The 22,275-nt window shown below is 41.2% G+C and overlaps 1 protein-coding gene across 1 annotated transcript in view; it reads right to left on the reverse strand.

The window, feature by feature from the left end:
- The window catches only part of LOC309653691 (dihydropyrimidinase-like), a 78,669-nt gene that overhangs the window by 9,960 nt on the left and 46,434 nt on the right, over positions 1 to 22,275 (reverse strand). The window contains 1 exon segment of the mRNA XM_082478536.1: positions 379 to 586. Coding sequence (XP_082334662.1) covers positions 379 to 586 — 208 coding nt within the window.

The raw sequence follows: 22,275 nt of genomic DNA on the forward strand, positions 1-22,275 counted from the left end.
CTGAGGGCTCTCCCAGCCTTTCCCGGGCTCCCACCCATTTTCTCTCCCAGGTGTTTAAAAAAGTCACACCTTTATCCATCTGGATGGCTGCTTCTCACAGGACTCTGACTAACAGCAATTGTCAAAAGGCCCACAGGGGCCCTACACTTGCCTGGGAAAACCTGACTTGGTCCATTAGGAAACCTGATAGACACCAATCTTCAAAAGAAACTGCATCCATCCAATAATGACTTTTTTCTTTGACAGCTGTATTTGTTCATAACCTCTTCTAACACCCTGTGAATATGTTAACCAATTGTATGTGACAACGCCATCACCAGCATCCAGGAGCAAGTGACAATCCAGCCCGTGTTAACAGCCCACTTAGCCCCAACTCACCTGGTCCTGCTGCTTGATCCGTCTGTAAATATATTCAGCAAATGGTTTACGAGGAATAAACTTCCCGTCTCCTGCTGTGACATTGAAAACTCCAGCTTCATACACCACTTTGCCTCTTGAAATAGTCACCAGGGGCACCCCATGGCACACCATGCCCTCAAAGATGTTGAAGTTAACAGCCTGATGATGAGTTTTTGCCGAAATGGTCCTGACGTAAAAACAAAGATGTTCCCGATCATTACCAGCTCATTTGACAAATATGAAATATTAAAAGAATGACTTAGAAGAAAATTTAGCAACTCTATTAAGCCATAGCTTTATCACTGGAACAAGTGACTTTAAGGATAGAACATAGCATTAACATTTTATTGCAAAGTAATTACATTTTCTGAGAGAAAAACCCAGTAGATCACTCTTTACGGTGGTTAATAAGGATGGAGCGAGTGGAAGAAGGGCATTGTCTCTCGTTTATAATTTTAAGCTATTTTTATGTATATGTTTAAAGAACAAAATATTAATTATAAAATATTTCAAACATAGATTAGTATGATGAACACACTGACTCAATACCCACTCCACACAATTTTAACTTTTGCAGACACAGTGGAGGTTTCCTCAATACCTCCCTGTCCCTCAAATTCCATCCCTGTCCCTCCCTTCCCAGAGGCAATCGTTAATTGGTAGTTATCGTATATGGTCTTTATTGTGTTGAGGTAGGTTCCCTCTATGCCCACTCTCTGGAGAGTTTTTTTTTTATCATAAATAGGTATTGAATTTTGTCGAAAGCTTTTCCTGCATCTATTGAGATGATCATATGGTATTTATTCTTCAATTTGTTAATGTGGTGTATCACATTGACTGATTTGCGTATATTGAAGAATCCTTGCATCCTTGGGATAAATCCCACTTGATCATGGTGTATGATCCTTTTAATGTGTTGTTGGATTCTGTTTGCTAGTATTTTGTTGAGGATTTTTGCTTCTATATTCATCAGTGATACTGGTCAGTAATTTTCTTTTTTTGTAGTATCTTTGTCTGGTTTTGGTATCAGGGTGATGGTGGTCTTGTAGAATGAGTTTGGGAGTGTTCCTTCCTCTGCAATTTTTTGGAAGAGTTTGAGAAGGATGGGTGTTAGCTCTTCTCTAAATGTTTGATAGAATTCACCTGTGAAGTCATCTGGTCCTGGACTTTTGTTTGTTGGAAGATTTTTAATCACATTTTCAATTTTGTTACTTGTGATTGGTCTGTTCATACTTTCTATTTCTTCCTGGTTCAGTCTTGGAAGGTTATACCTTTCTAAGAATTTGTCCATTTCTTCCAGGTTGTCCATTTTATTGGCATAGAGTTGCTTGTAGTAGTCTCTTATGATGCTTATCCCACTACCGGGCATATACCCAGAGAAAACCATAATTCCAAAAGACACATGCGCCCCAATGTTCAATGCAGCACTATTTACAATAGTCAGGTTATGGAAGCAACCTAAATGCCCACTGACAGACGATAAAGAAGATGTGGTACATATATACAATGGAATATTACTCAGCCATAAAAAGGAACGAAATTGGGTCATTTGTAGAGACGTGGATGGACCTAGAGACTGTCATACAGAGTGAAGTAAGTCAGAAAGAGAAAAACAAATATCATATATTAACGCATATATGTGGAATCTAGAAAAATGGTACAGATGAACCGGTTTGCACGGCAGAAATAGAGACACAGATGCAGAGAACAAACGTATGGACACCAAGGGGAGAAAGCGGGGGTGGGAGGGGTGGTGGTGGTGGGATGAATTGGGAGATTGGGATTGACATATATACACTAATATGTATAAAATAGATAACTAATAAGAAACTGCTGTATAAAAAAGTAAATAAAACTTTAAAAAATTCAACATAGAAAAAATTATACCTTGAAAAGGAAAACTATATCTTGAATTTCTTTCCCTTGTCTGTGGCAAAACTGGAAATTTGAGGACAATAAAAATAACAAAATATGTTGAATATAACCTCAGCATATTTTGTCATGTATTTGCATAGTCATCAGTATTCTCAGTAGTTTATTAATACTTTTCAATCTTACACAGTATGAAATGACTTCTAAGCTGGATATTTGGAAATACTGGGTGTTCGCCTTTCCCTAAATCACATTAAATGGAAAAGGAAAAAGAAAATCTGGCAGCAGTGGATCAGAGAAGCATACTCTGAAGTTTCTACAAGCGCTTGCTCTCAGGAATGGATTAAAGAAAAGTGCTTTGCTAAAAATCCCAAGGCTAGGTCAAAGGAATAGCAGCTAAAAGCTCCCCTGCAACCCTAATCTGGAGGGGCGGAGCTGGGAGACTCACTGTGGCGCCTCCAGTGGAAATGAACGACACAACGCTGACCTGGTCCTGGGTTCCAGAATCCTGTACCCAATTATCTGTTTGGTTTCCACTCCTTAACACATCCAAACAGAATTCTTGATTTTCCATGATGACTCCAGCCCACACACTCGAGTTTGCTCCTCCCTTGAGTTTCTCATCTCAGTAAATGACACCCCCAGCCACCTTTCCTCACTCCTCAAACCATCATCAAGCCTGTTGGTTCTACCTCCAAAAAATAAATAAATCCCAAACCTGCCCATTTCTCTCCCCCTCCATCGCTCCCACAGAGTCCACGCCACCATCATCTCTCATCTGGACGACCCCCAACGCCTCTTACTGGCCTCCATGTTTCCATTCTTACCCTCCTACACTCCTTACCACCCCCCCACAAAGCTGCTCAAATGATATTTTAAAAATGAACATCAGATCAGGTCACTTTTCTGCTTGAAACCCTCCAGTCTGTTCCCCAAGAGACAAATAACTGTAAAAAAGCCCAGGTAATAGTAATCATGAAAAAGAATCTGCTCCCAATGAGAAATACCAGCATGGAAAAGAAAAAGAAGATTTTCCTGTATGTCAGGTAGATACTTTATGACATTCTAGTTCATCTTTATGACACCTCTTCAAGGTAGAGAGTATTTTCTACACTTGACAAGTAAATAAATTGAGATTTAGAGAGGTTAAATAACTTGTCAAAGGACCTACGACTACTTTGATGAAACGGGAATCTTTTCATATTTTTTAAGTTAACATACAATAAAATTTACATTTTTAGTGTTAGTTCTATGACTGTTGACCCCTGGATAGATTTGTTATCCTCACAACATTCAGGACACAAACAGTTCCATCGCCCCCCAAAACTCATACCATCCCTGTGTAGTCATAACCTCCCCCCACGCATAACTCCTGGAAATCCTTGATCTGTTCTCTATCTCCAGAGTAGTCTCTTTTCAAGAATGTCATGTAAATGGAATCATAGAGTATGTAACCTTTTGAAGCTGACTTCTTTCATTTGGCATAACTATTTTGAGATTTATCCAAGTTGTTGTGTGTATCAATAGGTCATTCCTTTTTAATTGCTGAGTAGTATTCCAATGTATGAATACACCACAGAGTGTTTATCCATTCACCTACTGAAGGACATTTGGGTTGTTTCCAGTTTTTGATGATTATGAATACAGATATTATAAAGATTCATGTATATGTTTGGTGTGAACGCTTTTCTTAGTGTAAATTCCCATGAGTGGCATCACTGGGTCCCATGGCCAGTGTATGCTGCACAAAAAGAGCTTTCAGTATCCTTAGGAACCAACTTACTGGTACAGAGAAACATTTAAAAGGTTAACAAATAGGAGGCAGGTACAAATACAACAACAATCATTTCAAACACTAAGGAGGAGGGAAGAGTACTGATCAAATAGTAAGTAATGTCATTAAAGTAGGAAAATGAATAAAATAGTTAAAGGGTTACTAGGTATAGAATGAGTTATGATAAGTTATGAGTTGGTGATGAAAGATACAAACTTAAAGAAAATAAATCTAGGAAACAACATAGAGGAGATTTAGACCTTCAGGCTAGAGTGTCGTTTTATGACCATCACAATCTCTCTTCGATACTTCCATAGTCTGGGCTACTGCTTTCCTGCATATCACAGTTACACTGATGGCAGAAGCTCTTGGGCTTATACTGTACAGTGTTATATAAGCATGTCTGGACAGATGTATTAGTAAGGCTGCTATACAGAGAAAGTAAAATGCATAATAATTCATGCTGAAATGGTTATTTACATACAAGAATGGGAGGCAAAAAAGGGAAAACCCTAAGACATAAAACTTTATTTTTCCAAGCAGGAAGTTAAGAGTTACAGATGCTGTTAGGAAAATAATCTAACAGAAGAAATAAGTTCTATACACAAAAATTGCCATTACGATACCTAAACTTTTGAAAAACTGAAGCATAACAATTTCCCAGTGATTACTCAATGGAACATTGGGCTTCTGTGAAAGACTAGAAATAAGAATACACTGGGGAAGCAAAGAAAATGATAATTATATAATTTAAATGGAAAAAAAGTTACAGAAAGCATGGGAAAATACATATGCATGTGGACAAATGCAAAAGGAAATATACAAATTAAAGTGCTTGGGTGGCCTAGGAAAAAACAAATAAATATGAAAGCAAAAGATCTGTGACAACAAAATATCAAATCAGATTTCTCTGCCGCAGCCAAAACAAAGGCCATTTTTTTGACTTTCTCAGCATTGGGGTTAGCAAGAGAAAGAAGGCAATTAGGCAACATCTAAGTGATTCTCTATAATAAGGTATTATGTCAATGAGGTCAAATTAACACAAAATGTAAATTCTCGGCATTATCACCAGCAGCAAAAAGAATGTGCTTCCACTTTCACATTGGAAGGTGTCTGACAGGGTGTCATTCCTCACCCAACTTTTTCCTTCCAGCCAGAGCTGCGAGTCTCCAGTTCTTTAGGAACTTCCACACTTCTGAGTCTTCCTTTTCCCTGGGTGCCCTTCTCACTGCTCAGATATGCCCCCTCCCTGCCCCAAGACTCTGCTCAAAAATCCTGGTCCCATGTCAATCATATCTCAATAAAGCTGGAAAAGAAAAGAAGAGAAGAAAACAGAAGAGAAAAGAAAGGAAATGAAACAGAAACGAAAGGGAAGGGAAGGGAAGGGAAGGGAAGGGAAGGGAAGGGAAGGGAAGGGAAGGGAAGGGAAGGGAAGGGAAGGAAAGGGAAGGGAAGGGCCAGCTTCTGGTTCCTAGAAGCTGACCCTGACAACCCACGGCAAAACCTTGCATTTTCCTCTGTGTTGTAGCATTATCTGAACCAATTGTAATGATCTCTTGATAATTACAGTGTTTTGGAAATAACAGAACACTGACTTACATGGAATGTAAACATCCAGTCCTAAAGTTCTGCTGTGTACTTAGCATTTCTGGTGAACTGTACAAGCTCATTAGTAATAAATAAATAAATAAATAAAGGAACATTGTTATAATTATCATTCTTAGTTGTATCTTATCCAGTTAGATGAAACATTTGTTTATTGATACCTAAAAATACTTAGCAATACCAATATTATCAACACGATTAAGTCCGCAGCTAAGTACTATTACACCATGTCCTGGATGGTAATGCTCAAATACAGCTGTGTAAGAGTTTGCCCAAGGTTCATACAGCTTGATATTGAAGGAACCTCTGACAGGTTGGAATCACTGCCACTTTTTGAGCATACTGGTGTATCTGTAACCCCGTCATAAGAAGATGAAAAAAAGTGTGGTACATTTTCAATATTTGTTTTCAACAAAAAATAGAATGCAATATCATCATAAGGTTTATAAAATTATTACAAAATGTATTTAACATCTATTCATTACTAGTGCTGTATGGGAGATGTGGTCCATTAGTGGAATGAACACAAGTTCAAAGTCACACAACTGCCTTTCTAAGGACACTTGCTGTTCCTTTGAACATGCTTCCTCCAAGGCAGAGGCCTTCTGTTCTAAGGCAGAAGCCAGAACATGCCTTCCCAGGCCCCTCTGCAGCTGGGGCCCGGTCATGTCGCCTGGTCTCCTCCAAAATGGTGCCCCAGCACCGTACTTTGCAGGGCAAGCTGGTGACTCAGGAAGCAGGTGCTGCAGGATCCATGTTGGTGAAGGTAGAGATGGGTCAATCCTGTTTTTCAGGCCAGCTGTGACAGGGGTTCAGCACTAGGGTCCAAGCCCCACCTCAGTGAAGCGATCCATGGCAACTGAGCCCAGGGGCAGCGCTGGGGCTCTCTACTGCCCTATGGTAGGCCTGGGGCATTGGCCCTGGCTACACAGCCTCTCAGCCTGGTCTTCTGGCCCTCTTGGAGATCCTCTGAGTCACCCAGTTCTTTTAGTACATTCCTCTTTTGTTTAACCACCTAGCGCAGATTTCTCTTGGTTGCAGCTAAGAACCCTGCCTGATCCATCTTTTTCTTTCAACCATCTTAGAAGAAAGCAGAACACACGTCTGGGCTCTAACTAGAAGGGATTCAGTCAATGGGCTAACAGGTCACCGTCCTAAGGTTCAGCAACACTGTGAGATAAATTGGAGCAGGTGACATGGAGCTTTGTAGTGCATTTCAGCCACACACGTGATCCTATTCTGAGGGATGCAGTGTAGCAAGCTCTGTAGTTCCATCCCTTAGCATACACTCTCCCTTCTTCTGGTTTCAGCATTCCCCCAGTTTTTCTTTAAGAAACATCTCTCCCCCATTGGAGATATCTGGCAAGATGGTTAGGCATGGTGCCCTATTCTTCCCTAGCCAAGAGAGGGGGAACTGCATTGTTTCCCGGGAATTTGAATCTTTGGTAGAATGACAAAAAGAAATGTTTTTTTAAGGGATTGGAGGGTGCATCCCTGAACACAGAGCAATTCTGCTGCAGGCTGTCCAGGGCTGCCTTGGACTCTGTCCTTTCAAAGCCTGGAGCACTGACTATTCCTTTGATCTGTGGGCACCCCATGGCCTTCCCACAGAGTGTGGTTTTGCTCATCTGCGTGGAAGTTAGTTGCTATGGTTTGCAACCAAAGATGCTGACTGATGAAGACCTTGTCCTCTGGAGAGTAATTCCTGTAATGAAGAGCCCATGGATGTCTCCAAGGCACAGGTCAAAAGGTCTGCGACTCAAAAAGAAACCAGAAACTATTTTCCACCAAATCTGTCCACAGAACAGATGCGAATGTGGGGCGGTGCTCTGATTCCACTCATCAGTCAAACCAAAGAGCTGTGAGATTCATCATCAAATAGTTTTCAAATTTAACAATATGACAGTCAGCTCAGGAGAGTAGAGAAATACCTTCTCTCTAATTACTGACTGGATGGCTAGGCTGTTGGCCTGTCCTGGTGGTGACAGGAAGAATAGGAATGATTAAAGCCTTCCCGTCTGGTAAGTGAAGCTGGGGTTCCTGGGCCATTAACTCTTCATTAGCAGATTCTCCGTGGTCACCCTGCCCCAAGGGAAAAGCTGCTCTTTGTCAAACTCGCTTTGAGCCTGTATCAAACGGGCACATTTCTCTGCAGAGGGGTGTCAAGGTTGTCTTACTGAGTCCCAATTATACACATCTCCAAGGCTCAAGCCGACAGGAAAGCGGAAGCCTTGAAGATAACATTAAGCTATTTTTCACTGTGTCAATAACTTTGATACCACTCACATCACAGCTGCAGAAAAACATTCTGTCCCTTTGCAAATAGCTTCCTATCAAAGAGCTGCGTGCTCTTACAGATGAGAAAATCACTGAAGCAAAATAGCCTGTGGGAGACTGCCCGTGTGCATTCAAAGAGAACACTGGGGAAAGGAAGATAATTTCTTAAAACAATGTGGGTCTTCCTGACCCCAGAGAAATGACTTGTTTAGGTATTTTGTTATACTGCCTCCAACTCAGCCACTTTTTCCATGGCATGGATGGATCCTTACCAGGTTGCCATGAGAACCAAAAAAAAGGTTGAAAGAATCATATCAGGTCTATTAGTGGCTTCTTTAAAAATATACCTCATCTCTCTACACTGTGTTATATGACATCTTGTATATTCAACATGAAGGAATAGTAACCATTTAAAGCTTCCCAACAGCACCATGCAATAGACAAGGATGATGAGACACAAAAAGGTGAATAACTCACCCCATGTTACACAGCTAGTAAGTTCATGCAGCTCAGATGAGATAAAAGGTTGGGCTCTTAACCACTAGACAGTGTTGCCCCTTGAAAGCTCTATGAGAAGCTACTTGGAAAGCATGCAGTCAGTGAAAACATTCTTCATCCACCAGAAAACAAATGGGAAGCAGCTCGTTCCTTACTTCCTAGTGTTTCTTAGTCTGTCTTCTGTTTAGCGGCAAGGGATTTAGGATGCTATTAAAAATTCCTTAAACTGAAATTGGTCATTCTCCATGTGATCATGATGGAAAATATTTTTTTGACGTGTGCTCCCACTGTCTATTTCAGACTACTTCTTCTGTCAATTTCTTGGATGTGACAAGTTATATAAATGGGGAGCAAAGCAACCACATCTCTGGAAATGCTAAGTGGTGCTACTTCAAGTACATTCTCATTATTAAGCAAAGTTGCTGCTCACTGCACCCAGCAATCTTCCATCCTCGATGCAGACTTCTGCACCGCCTCCCACAGAAGAGAAAATGGGAACTGCTTCAGCCACATTATTAAATCTAAATTGGACAATAACTTGGAACTCTACTGGTGCTACATGGACAACAAAACACTTAATACAGGTTCATAATAATGCTGCCCAAGCACTGACTTAAAGAAATAAACCCATCGGGCAAGCCGGCTATTTCGTCCTTGGAGTTATGTCATCCAGGTCATGGATGGTGGTGCAGACCATGGTTAGATAAACTGGATTTAGATTCTAGAAAGTTGACCTTGGAAATAGGTCTCACATCTTTCACCCCCTGTGCCTTGCACAGCACTGAGCAAATAGAAGGCATTTTAGATACATATTTGTTTATCTAAAAATAAGTTATTAGCAAATTTTGACATTACTACTTAACATAAATATTTCATGTTCTATATACTAGTTTTCAGAAAGTGGGGAATTAAAAATAATTTAGTGTCTTGAAGGAAGAGGAGCTGAATGGGAATCAGCAAAAGCTAGCATGATACTAGGATGTATGTCCTATGAATATTAAACAGATAAGTTCTTATAGGTGAGGTATGATTATTAGCTTTCGGAAGGTGAGGTTGTTGGCCTAACATATTGGTAAGAGTTAGAAATCACTTTCTGGGATGGGGTGTGGACTTGGTCTTGTAATTACATTGTCACCCTTCCTGGGAGGCTGCCTTGCCCTTGGCAAGATGACATTGTTTGACAGACTATCTAGGGGCACAACTTGGGCAGAAAAAGATGTGCGTTTTCTACACAGGAATACAATGGGTAAAATTCACACACTATCCTTCTTGCAAACCAGAGTCGGCCAGGTATTTATGATTATGTTCAGCTCTAATACCATATTTCAGGAAGAAAGAAGACTTACTGGACTATAAAGGGAAGTCAGTAGGGTTCTCAATAAAGGGATGGAAAAGAGAACGCTGGATCACGTAAATGTCTGGGGCACTTCTAAACTTTACTCTTTTTTTTTGAAACGAAAAAGATGACCTATTTTCCTTCCATCCCTGCTGAGGAAAATAAAAAGAGGTAGTGAGCAGAAATGCTGGCAGATGAAATGTAGTTTGACACTGGAAAATAACTTCGTGACAATCGGGAGTGAGGTGTGTTAGTGAAGAACAAGAGCAAAGTCTGCGGCCAGGAAAGAGATCCGTGGACACAGGCGGCCAGTGAACTGTGTGAAATCCACCAGGATGGGCTACAGCACCTCCTCAAAAGTCAGAGAGAATTTCCGGCTCCGCAATCCTAAGAACAGAGCCCTGGCCTCCAGCATTCCCGAGAAAGTGATGAGGCAAACAGAACGTCACATGATTCTATTTCCAAGTCACTTCAATTAGGGGCCCAGCAAGTTCCAGGTGTGGTCAATGTCCATTAAGCTATATTCTGGGTTCTTCCATGTGCACGCCTCACCTAATCTCTCAAGCACTCATTATCTCCATTTAACAGACGAGGAAATGGAGACTGAGAGGGGTTGAGTAAATTGTCCGAGTTACACAGGAAGTACGCGGTCGGGAGGAAATAAACACGGGCAGGCTGAACCCCCATTCCACCCTCCTTCACCACACTCCACCATCCGTGAGCACCCCCTGCTCCAAGGATGAAAGCACTACATTCTTCACTCATTAAAAAGGTTACCAGAGACCACATGTTAACCGCTGGGCGGTAGGTATGCCTTCCTTCCCTGCCTTTTGGGGCAGCTGTAACTTTGCAGTGTTTAAGAGATTAGTCAACAAGTCAACCAGGCCTGCTCTGGATCCCAGCTCTGCCCTCTGCAGCTGTGTGATTTGAAGCAAATGAATAACCTCTCTGTACCCCTCAGTGTCTTCACCTCAAAACAGATAACCACGTGGATAATGACACCCAGGCCTCAGAGGGTGGAAGTGAAGCAGCGGCCAATGTGCAGCTCCAATTATCTGTGGGCTCATCTGGCGTGAGGAGCCACTGGGGCTGAGCCTGGGCCCAGTGTGTGTTTGGGCCCATGACCAAAGTTTGACATCCACGCCACACCAGCAAGGGCAGAGGCAACAAGAACAGGCACTGGTGTCACTCCGTCCACCCTGTCGGGCCCAGCTTGCGCTTGTGGTTCCACCTTGTCTCTGCACTTCCCACTGGACCTCCATCTTCCCCTCCCGATGGCCTGACCGCTGGACTTCAAGCTCCAGCATCAGATGCAAAGACAGCAGCCTTGCAGACACTGATCAACCAGCTCCTACAGTTGTGAAAGGTCAAATCATATATACATACATGTATGTGTATACCTATGTATATATACATGTGCACATATATCTACACATACACATATATGTATATATGCATGTGTGTATACATCTGTATCTGTATCGATATCTGTATCTCCAGGTGGTTCCACTTCTCTGTTTGAACCCTGACTGATATATCCTGGATGGGGTGCTTCTGGGATTGTTCCTTGCAGGCATCTATCTCTCTTTCCTTGTCTCTTGCTTTGACATTTTCACTTGCTTTTCTTACATTTGCTAATAGCACCTCAGTGGCTAAGAGCCATGGCCCAGCCATCTATGATGAACATGACAATAATAAATAATAATATTCAGTTGCAGCCTCTATTTCCTGCTTGCTTATTTGTCAAACCCTATGCTAACATCTTTTCACACATTATTTTATTTAATCCTTACAATCCAATGGAAGCAGGGTTTTTTAAATACCTATTTTATAAATGAAGAAATTGAGGCTCAGGGAAGCTGAGTAACTCACCTAAGATCATAAATAAGGTTCTGTGTGCCTCAAAAACAAAGCACTTAACCATCATGTATTGCCTCCCACTGTAAGTGATCCATCCAGAACATGAGTCTGGAGCAAAATGCACATTTATATGAAATTTTACCCCATCTTCTTCCAGAAACACTAAAGCACCTTAAAAGGAAAACAATGTGAGGTAGGATAATTAGGGATAAAAACAGAGCAGAGAAACTCTAGAAAAGAAGCTGGTACCAGGCACCTGTGGGTAGTTGAATTTAAGTCTATATAGGAGATTAAACTCACTAGCATAAATTTCTATGCAAAACCTTTCCCACAAAATAGGCAACCAAAGAATGAATCAATTTTAAGGCATACTGTCATGTTTTATTTTAGACCTTGGGTACAATTTATTCTCATAATTGCCAGAAACCACAAGTGAGGCATGGACAGACTAGGAGGCTTGTCATATATTTAGGAATTAGAAATGCTCTTATATAAAAATAGAACAACAACTTGGGTCTTCTATCATACTGCTGAAAGCCATGCTTGGGTCACTAAACTCTTCTTGTCTCTGGTTTATCACTTAAATAAATGAGGTAGAATTACTAATTAGGCTTACAATGTTACCATAAAGAAAGTTAGGTTCTAAGAAATGAGCTTCCTAAGTCCAGAATGATAAGAACACTATTTCACAGCTCTGACCTACCAGCCATACACAACTCTATTTGCTTCCAGCTTGAGGCAAAAAAGAAAATGAAATGAAGTCAACTTGGTGGAACATTGTAGAAAATCTCTATCCATCTATGTGTTTATCTCATATTCCATTCATTTAACATGTATTTATTGATCACTACTCCATGCCACACACTGTTATAGGCACTGGGGATGCAGCAGTGAATAAAACAGACAAAAATCCCGACGGGAACTGACCTCACACTCTAGTCAAGTCTATTTCTGAATTTGCAAGGACCTCTTTGTTATAAATATGACTCTAACATATGAACAAGGTCAATTTTTCAATAATAATAACATGCATATAGGTCCTTACAGTTTATGCAAAACACTTTCATGTAACTATAGCATTTATTTCTCAAAAGAACCTGGGGAGTTTGCAAGAAATAAGACAGACCCCTTTAAATGAAGAGACAAATAATAACACTTTACCAAATGAAAAATGAACAAAGGACATGAACCGATATTTCTTCATAAGGAAAAAGACCCAATGACTAATAAACATGGAAAAATATTCAACTTCCTTAGTGCTCAAATATATGCAATTTGTAGCTGAAAGGTAAAAATTTTTACCTGCAAAAGTAACAAAAATCAAAGGGAAAAAAAAAAGATTGTACCCAGAGTTGGTGAGGAACCATGAGGAGGTAACCACATACGCAGAGAACCCTTAAATGCATATACCCTTTGATATAGTAATTCTGCTCTTAGTAACTCATCCAATAGAAATAATCAAAAATTTGGATTTAAAATAGCAAAAGGAAAAAAAAAATTTTTAAACTGTAAAAAGTAATCCAAGTTATAACTAAAATAAAGAAATTAGATAGAGACCCTTCTCTGGAGACCACTGCCCCACAGGGTCAGACATCCAACACTGATTAATGGCCCTTTGCAATGTGACATCTAAGGGGCATTTTACCTAAATTGCAGGTACAACTGCACCCCACTGACACGCCAATCGCAAACTAAATGTGCAGAAGTGGATATGCATAAACAGGAGTGAAACTATGATTGACAAAACAAACTGGAATTCTGGAACTATTGTTGATTCGTCTAAGCTTTTTTTTTTTTTTTTTCTATAGGTTCTCACTTTATAAAAGTCATTTAGGGCTTCCCTGGTGGCGCAGTGGTTGAGAGTCTGCCTGCCAATGCAGGGGACACGGGTTCGAGCCCTGGTCTGGGAAGATCCCACATGCCGCGGAGCGACTAGGCCCGTGAGCCACAATTGCTGAGCCTGAGTGTCTGGAGGCTGTGCTCCGCAACAAGAGAGGCCGCGACAGTGAGAGGCCTGCGCACCGCGATGAAGAGTGGTCCCCGCTTGCCACAACTAGAGAAAGCCCTCGCACAGAAACGAAGACCCAACACAGCCAAAAATAATAAATAAATAAATTAATTAATTATTAAAAAAAAAAAAAAGTCATTTACTTTGACACCTCCCTGCTAGGTAGTAAATCTCTCGTGTCTTACCACTTTGTATGTGATAATGATAATGATATTAATGTTGCTTAAAGTTTTACCATATGCCATGCACCACGTTGAAGGTATTATCTCCTTCCAACAAGGCCCAGAGCTTGGCACTATGATTAGCATATCTACATTACTGTGGGTCTGAGGGGAAACTGAGAATTGAAAAGGTAACTTGTCCAAGGTCATGCAGCTAGTATTTGAGATTTGAATCTAGTGACCCACTTCTGCTCTGAATCCCATGCCCCTTAACTACTGTGCCACACACCCTGACCTTTTACCTTATATTATAGTTATTTGAAGAGTTTTTTAAAAAATTTTATTTAATGTGTCCAATCAGGTCCTAAGTTATATAAGGGGAACACATTTCTCACTCAACTCTGAGTATGATATTTTGCACCCAGTTGGCACTCAATAAATGCTTGGGTCATAAATGAACAAAGCTGCAGTTGTTTTGAAGTCATTTCTGACTCCTTTACCTCATTCAATTTTCAATCTTTCTCCTGGTTGTTAGGAGAACTTTTCCTCCCTGGGGGAAAAATGTCTTAAACCAATTTTTTCCCCCCATTTTCCTTGCCATCATCTTGTTTGAGGCCTTATCCCCTCAAGCCAGACTCCACCAATAGCCTCCTGACCATGCTTCCAGACTCCAACCCATCCTGCCCACTCATAACCCTAAAATACTATTTAATCAAGGTTTCCCAACTGATGAGCCCGGATGCAAGATTGAAACTCTGAGATCCCAGGGTGACCAGGTGTGGGCAGAGCTCATAGGCTAGTCACCTTTGACCAAAAGTATTCTCCCAGGTGACAAGCAGTCATTGAGGATTTGTCTGGACATGAGACTTTCAGTGCTATGGGAAAACTGGGAAGGTTCCAGGCAAACCAGGACAAGTTGCTTTTGCTATATTCTCCTCCCAGTCTCCAAATCCCTTTCTCTTTAGTGCCGTGTACTCTACAAATAACCATTTTCCACTTATGCCATGTAAAAATAGGGAGGTACAGATTTAGATCAATTCAAATCCTCACACAAAGACATTCAATAGCTCGTGCTGCCGAAGAGAAAAATCTTCTGTACTCAAACTACCATTCAAAGCCCTTGGCAGTTTGGCCAGGACTAATCTTGTCTCCAGCTGCCTGCCACCTTGACCCCTCTGCTCAGCCTCCTGGGTCTCTTGATTGCCCACTGAATTATCTTTTCCATTTTCCCTCATTTATCCCTGACTTCTCCATCTGGAGGGCTTTACTGCCCCCGTCTACTTATCCAGAACCGTCCCCAAGGATTCAGCTAGGTCAAAGCCCTTTCCCAAGCCCAACCCAGTCTTCTGTGAAGGCTTGATGACCTCAACTCAGGACAATTATTTGGACCACTCATTGGTAGGAGTCAAGCACATGAGACCCTCCCCACTTCTTGAACTGATGTGTTGAGCGCTTCTAATTTTCCTCTTCCAAGAGTTATCTTATCCTTTCCCATGTTTATATCTTGTCTGTCCAACCAGAATGCAGCCTCTTTGATGGTAGGTGTTAAATCTTATATTTATGTCCCTCACAGCACTTAGCAACGCTATTTCTTATACAGAGTGAGCACGCAATAAATACATTTGTAGGTAACCGGTTAATATTTTCTCCTCCCATCCCCACCATGCGAGGAACTCAGCAACCCTTCCGCACAGATAAATGCTCCTATTTTCTGTGTGTGGCTAAACTGCCTTTTCATTTTTCTGCCTCCAGACTCTTAGCTTTCCTTAAATGCCTGGGTAGGAGAATAGAACCAAGAGCAAAGTATAAACATGTCCCTCCTTGGTGATTAAAAAAAAAAAAAAACGGGCAGAATCACATTGGGGTGGGGTGGGAGGAGGGGAGACAGGAAGGAAATATTATATCAGAAATGTAAAGAAACCACCGTTAAGAAATTTTGGAGAGACAGAGAGAATTCCAAATATAGGAAAAGAGATAGAGAAAAGGTAGGGAGCAAAGGGCTTCACAGAAAAGAAGAAAATAAATAAAATGAAGCTGTCTGTGTTAGAATGTGGCCAGAGACGCCTGCAGGAAGGCCTGGCACAGACGCCAAGCTCTGCGTGGAGGGGCAGCCTGCGTGACCCCCTCCAGAAGGCCGCCGGGGAGGTCGCTGCCCAGTCCCAATTACAGGACTGAAGGCAGGCACAGGGAACTGATGGAGATTTTCCTTCAGGCAGCATCATCTCGGCATAAAAAGCAAGACTGATCCATTTCTCTTCCAGCCAAAAAGAAATCAAGTTGGACAAAGGAAATTAGGCAATAGGTTTAATGTGACTCCAGCTGCCGCTGCAAAATTAACTTAATGTACCTTGACTCTCCTTCCCCAGCTCTCTCTGCTTTGCACAGCCCGCTCTTCTGGGAGGGCACCGAGTAGGTGTTCTGCAGGCACAGGAAACCTTTTAAATGGAAAATGTCCACTGTCCTCTGGTGTCCAAAGAATCCCCCAGCCAGCAGGATGTGCTGGGAAGTGATCCAGGAGCACTGGCAGATTTGCAGAGACCTATATGCCAAGTGCGCACTTGTCACCGAGGACAGAGCACGCAGTCTGCTGCCCTGCAGCCCAGCGAGGAAGCTCTGACCTTGGACTCAGGGATGCTCTGCTCAGCACCCCCAGCTCACCACTCTGCATAAACCTACATATATATACACATATATAGATGCGTATATATGTACATATAAACTTCATCTCAGTTTATACATGATAAAGTGGGGAAATCAGGGCCAACATGTATGTTTATGCAAAATACGTGAGGCTGTAACCAGAGGCCCTGATGAATAGGAAATCGTTATATGTCTGTGTTCATGTGTCTTTGGTTGATGCTAATATTCTGTATCTCAGGGATTGGGGATGCAGTTAGAATAAGAAAATAGGTACAAAGCCAGGTGTACAGGTGGATATTTGCTGTGTCACCTCAGGGGACAGGAAGGGATCGGAAGCCCAAGTTGTCTAACCCCACTTCCTACCACCCACACCCCATCTCCACATTCCATTCCACTCTGTTAGTGACAGCGGATCCCTGCAATGTCAGGCTCGCAGCTCACAAAACAATGACTGCAGCCAAAAAGCAAAAGCCACCACCTCTCCACTAACCCTGCCCCTGCCACCCAAGTAAGGAGTGAGATTATGCCTCACTTTTGTTTTCAGCTGCCTACTGTGGTCTTTGACACATGGCAGGGGTCCAATATATGGTTCTTAATAACTGAACAAATGAATGTGGGACAAGATAAGAGGTAATAGAGACAAATGGATCGTTCTGCATTTACTTACAAAGAATCGAGCAATTTTATATCTTTCTACTGGCAAAAATTTGACAGCATTTGATGTCAAACAAATCAGGGACTAGACAGATGTCCTATAGAAACTCTCACACATGTATACAAGGATGTACACACTGTCTGAAACAGTGAAAGACTGGAAACAACCTAAATGTCCACCAGCATAGGAAGATATATAATCAATCATGCTATATTCATAAAATAGAATACGATACAGCAGTAGAAAGGAATGAAACACCTACACACATTTCGACATGGTTAGGTGCCAATAAACATAATATTGAGAAAGTTGCACAATAATATATATGGTACAATACAATCCATATAAAGCCAAAAATACACAAAATATATTTATTGTGTATATACTGTGCTTGGGAATGCACCTATATATATATATCGTACAAATAGGAAGAAATGCATGGGAGTAATAAACATCAAATCCAGGATTCAAGGTATTTATTGGGGGAGGGGAGGAGATGGGCTTGGGAAGGTTAATACACAAATGTTAACTGCATTATTCTTTGTGACTTCTGTTTATATTAAATATTGCATCTCTGAAGAATTATGGACACTGTAAATTACTATCTGCTCAAATGGACTTAAAAGTGTGAAACAAACAAACAAACAAACAAAAACCATTTAGCATAATCCTGTTATCTTAACATAAACACCAGAGAAGGCCCAATATGTTTTTATATTATTGACTGAATAAATGTGATATTAGAACTCCACGCAATTGCTCACATTTCACATTTTTAACCTACAAATGGCAATTTCATAAGGTACATCGCAGAAAAAAATGTCATAAAGGAAATGCAAAGTTCTGCATTTAGTTATAAAACCAATCAGCCTCACATGTTCTTGCTCTCGTGCTATGACGAGCAGAATCGGATCCAGTTCTGGGACTTGCATCTTTGTAGGATGTGGACAAGTGTGCGTCAAGAGAAGGGTGAGCAGTAGTGTGGTCAGGACATTGGGATTCTGCTATCATGGACCTAAGGATCCACTGAGGGATCTGAGGATGCTTATCTGGTGATGGGATGACTTATTGGAGCCAATGTCTTTCTTCAAATGTTTGACTGGATGAATGAATGAATGAACAATTATCTGAGAATGTAGATACATTCCTCATAGCTTCAGAGGCCAAATATGTTAGCAGCTGGAAGGAGGGAATTTTTAATGCAACCAAAGTAAGAACATCCTAACAATTACAACCATCCCAGGAAGGACTGAACAGTTTGGTTAGGTAGTTAAGTTTCCTAAAACTAGTACTAATCAAGCAGGGCTACAGAGAACTCTGTTTGGGGAGTTAATTGGACTTTGAGTTCCAAAGCCTTCTCTCACACTATGAGAACCAGTGCTTCTTAAACCTGAGTGAGGAACAGAATCCCCTGGGGGGCTTGTGAAAACACAGGTTGCTGGGCTCCACCCTCAGAGTTTCTGAGACAGCAGGCTCCGGGAGGTGCCTGAGAATTAGCATTTCTAATACATTCCCAGCTGATGCTGATGCTACTGGTCCAGGGACCACACTTTGAGAACCGCCCCCTTTTCTTTTTTTTTGGCCGCACCATGCAGCATGCGGGACCTTAGTTCCCCGATGAGGGATTGAACCCGTGCCCCCTGCACTGGGAGTGAGGAGTCTTAACCACCGGACTGCCAGGGAAGTCCCAAGAACCCCTGTTCTTAAAAAAAAAAAAAGTAAATTAGCTTACATTAAGGTTTTTTGTTTTTGTTTTGTTTTTTGAGCTTTGTTCAGGCCATTAGAAAAGACTGTGCTTCCCTAAATTACTCACTGCCTCCAAATAGACTTCCAATTGTGATCGCCCTCTAAAGAGAACAATGCATAGTAACTGATGCTTTCTCCAAAGGCCTTTGTAGGAAGTCGTGCTCTTTGCTGTGCTTTAAGAATATAAGGACACTGGGATTCTTTTCAGGTACTGACACGAAATTTCCCTCCATCCATTTTCATTCCATCTTCTGACCCCTCCATAACCAAGGGCCCATGTTTTTAAGATAACTGGCCAGAATTAGAAATGAGTCTGGGACCAAAACACAGAGTCGTTTAACCCACAAAAGGATCCAATCTGGCTTAAGCCACATTCATGGCCAGGCCAGGTCTGGCAATGTTACTGGCCACTGACTCTGGAACGTATCCTTGTCAAGTACTGCTTTGGGGAAGGAGAAGGAAGAAGTGCCAGAATTCTTTTTTTTTCAACTCAGAGGGAAAAATGTAAAACCTCGATCTTGGACGTGTTTCCGAAGCAGATAAACAAAGCCCAACCAAAATTTTAAAATCACATTTGTTCACTGGCCCGAGACAATTAATATCTGGTTTAGTCACTCAATAAATAATTATTGAGCTGCTATATATTCCTGGCACTGTTTTGGTACCTAGGGATACAGTTGTAAATAAGACAGGCAAATGCCAAAGACAAAAAAATTTATAACATATGTCAGGTAGGAAGAAAAATAGAGCAGGTTAGAAAAGCCTATGCGTTTCATACAACCACCTCCCCTTGGTGCTTATTTGTTACCCAAATCCTAATGCTTAAAATAAACTATGCTTACTCTGGCAAAGGCAAATTGTCAACGATAGAATATGGGTTACTGTGGTCTGTCCCTAAGCCGTTTTTCCTGTATCATTTGAAGAAAATTGCAGCTATTAGTAGTGAAGTCCTTGGAAATCATTTCTAGTTCACTTGAAAGGTTCAGCTGCATAAGAACATGTTTAAATAAACAACCTGGAATAAATAGTGGTTAAAATTTCACCCGTATGTAATCAGCAAGCTAGCTTTTTTCATGCATAGTCCAAAACTTTTTTTTAAAGCAAATGTCTTCTGAAGGTCACAAAATGGATCTTAGGTGGTTTGTTGAAACTGTTTCACTGCAAATAATTTTTCAAAGGAGTCAGCTCTGGGCGCACATGAGTTCTGATTTAATCAGGTTATCTTAGCCTAAAGAATCCACTAAGCTCCTTAATTTTAGTCATTCTTGCTGCAAGTTGCAGATGTGTAAGAAACACAAGAGATGGAGCGTTACATGAAATATAATTTTAGTCCTGTTTGGTCTGAAGTAAGTCATTACTGCTTTTGAATCACAATTATAGTTAATAATAGCTCCCACTTATTTGATCAATTGATCATCTACTGACACTGACCACCTACTACTACTGAGCATCTACTGCACGCCAGGCACTACTGAACATTATGTACCACACATTTCAGATATTTTGTTTTTTTATTACATTTATTATACCAAGCATTTTACGTACACTATCTTAAACACAACAATGCTATCAGATAAACGTCAATCATCATCAACATCCCTATCTTACAAATAAACAGACTGAAATTCAGAAAAATTAAATAACATTCCCAAGGTCACATCCAGTTAGTATGTGGCACACAGAGTAGGAATTGAACCCCAAAGCCTTTTTCTCTTTATGCTCTGGTTCTGCTCCTGCCCCCAGCAGCTGAGAAGGTGGGCTGGATTTTGTGTGGATTAGCAAAAGTCATTTATTCCTCAAGAAACTTTGCTATCATTTGCCAGAAAATTGTCAAAATTACTCTATAAATCTATGGTAACTACTATGTGGCGGGTCCTCGGATAGCTGTGCAAAAGCAGAGCCTTGGTCAACCTTCACCTGACGCCATGCTGCCCCCATGAACGTCTGCAAGACAACCCGGTGAAAAAGCATGGCATCAATCGTCTTCATTTCCAGCCACACACGTGGTACAAGGCCTGGGTCTCTCTCCCCTCCTCCCACATGACGTGATGGTGTGGGTTTGGGGACTGGGAGAGGAGTGAGTTATAAACAGTCTTAGAAACAGGCATTAAAAGCAGAGTTTTCAGGCTGACCAACATTTACAAGCAGAGACACGGTAGTTGTGTTTATGTGCCTGTGTGTGAGTGCGTGCTAGCATGTGTGTGTGCAAACGCTTCTTTTGAGAAGGAAGATGATAGTGTACAAGTTAGTTAAATGATACACGATGTGCAACTTCAAGGGAAAATGCTTAGTAGCTTCCGTGAAATAGTCACTGATAACATAGCTGTAATAATCAGCCACAGTCATCACTATTCACCAAAGGGCACCTTACTCCCTATTTCTTCTTTTTCCCCACGTCCCACACTCCCCACTAGCCAAGGATGAAATAGTCATTCTTCTCCTTTTCACACACAAGGCCCTCTCTAGAACTCAGAGGGGCACTTTCATTAAGCTGCAAGTCATTACTCTTCTCTGAATATAGTTAAATTCATTTATCTCTATCTTCAATGAGAAAGGGAAGGAAATTAAGCAGGAAAGACAGCACAATGCCTTCAAGAATGGTGTATTCAAGGTCGAAGCCTGCCATAATTGAGTTAAAAATAATAAACGAAAATAACTGTGAGCAAAGTATGCCTGCTTTGCAAAATACAGTCCAGCCTAGAAGTCTTCATTAAATGTTCCAGTGCACACAGTGTGTTAGCTGTGTGTCTGTGTGCTTGAGATTCTGTGAGATACCCTACCGCTCACAAATAATGAAAAGGGACAGTTGCCATGGTAACTAAGTGCTATTTAATGAATGCAGAAGAACGGAAGCTCATAGGATAGTCTTCAATTGCCAGAACATGAGTTACTGCTGCTGCTATAGGCTTGCAAGTAACTCACATGCCATCTTCTCTAATAAGGTTTTTAACAAGTTGGCCAATTTGACTGGTCTCTGTATTTACCACCACATGATACCACAAGATTCTGTCTTGACACTACATGAAAATCATAATCCTGATTTTGTCCTCCTGACTCTAAGCTCCAAGATATCCTACAGAAATGGGCCAAACATTTAGATAGGCAATGTGTCCTTAAATTTCAAGCTCTGACCCAAGTAGTGATGTGTTAGGGCACATACCTCTGTCACAAGCAATAGGCACTGGCTCAATGGGCCATCACACTGAATACAGCAGACTCTTTTTACTTCCAAAAAAGGTGAATGCTCCATATGCACCAAATGCAGTTTGTTTTGATTGTGCAATGACACAGAAGAGCTATTGCAGTTGATTTTTGCAGGAACTTTTTACAGGCTAGTAACGTCTTAGGTAACCTTTCAACAGGGTGTCCAAACCTTCTCTACAGACGCCCACTCCCAATCCTCTCTCAGCATCCAGCACCACATGTCAGATCCCTCACCCTGGA

Source organism: Balaenoptera physalus, assembly GCF_965194825.1.
Source record: "Balaenoptera physalus genome assembly, contig: HAP1_SCAFFOLD_884, whole genome shotgun sequence".
NCBI classification, from domain to species: domain Eukaryota; kingdom Metazoa; phylum Chordata; class Mammalia; order Artiodactyla; family Balaenopteridae; genus Balaenoptera; species Balaenoptera physalus.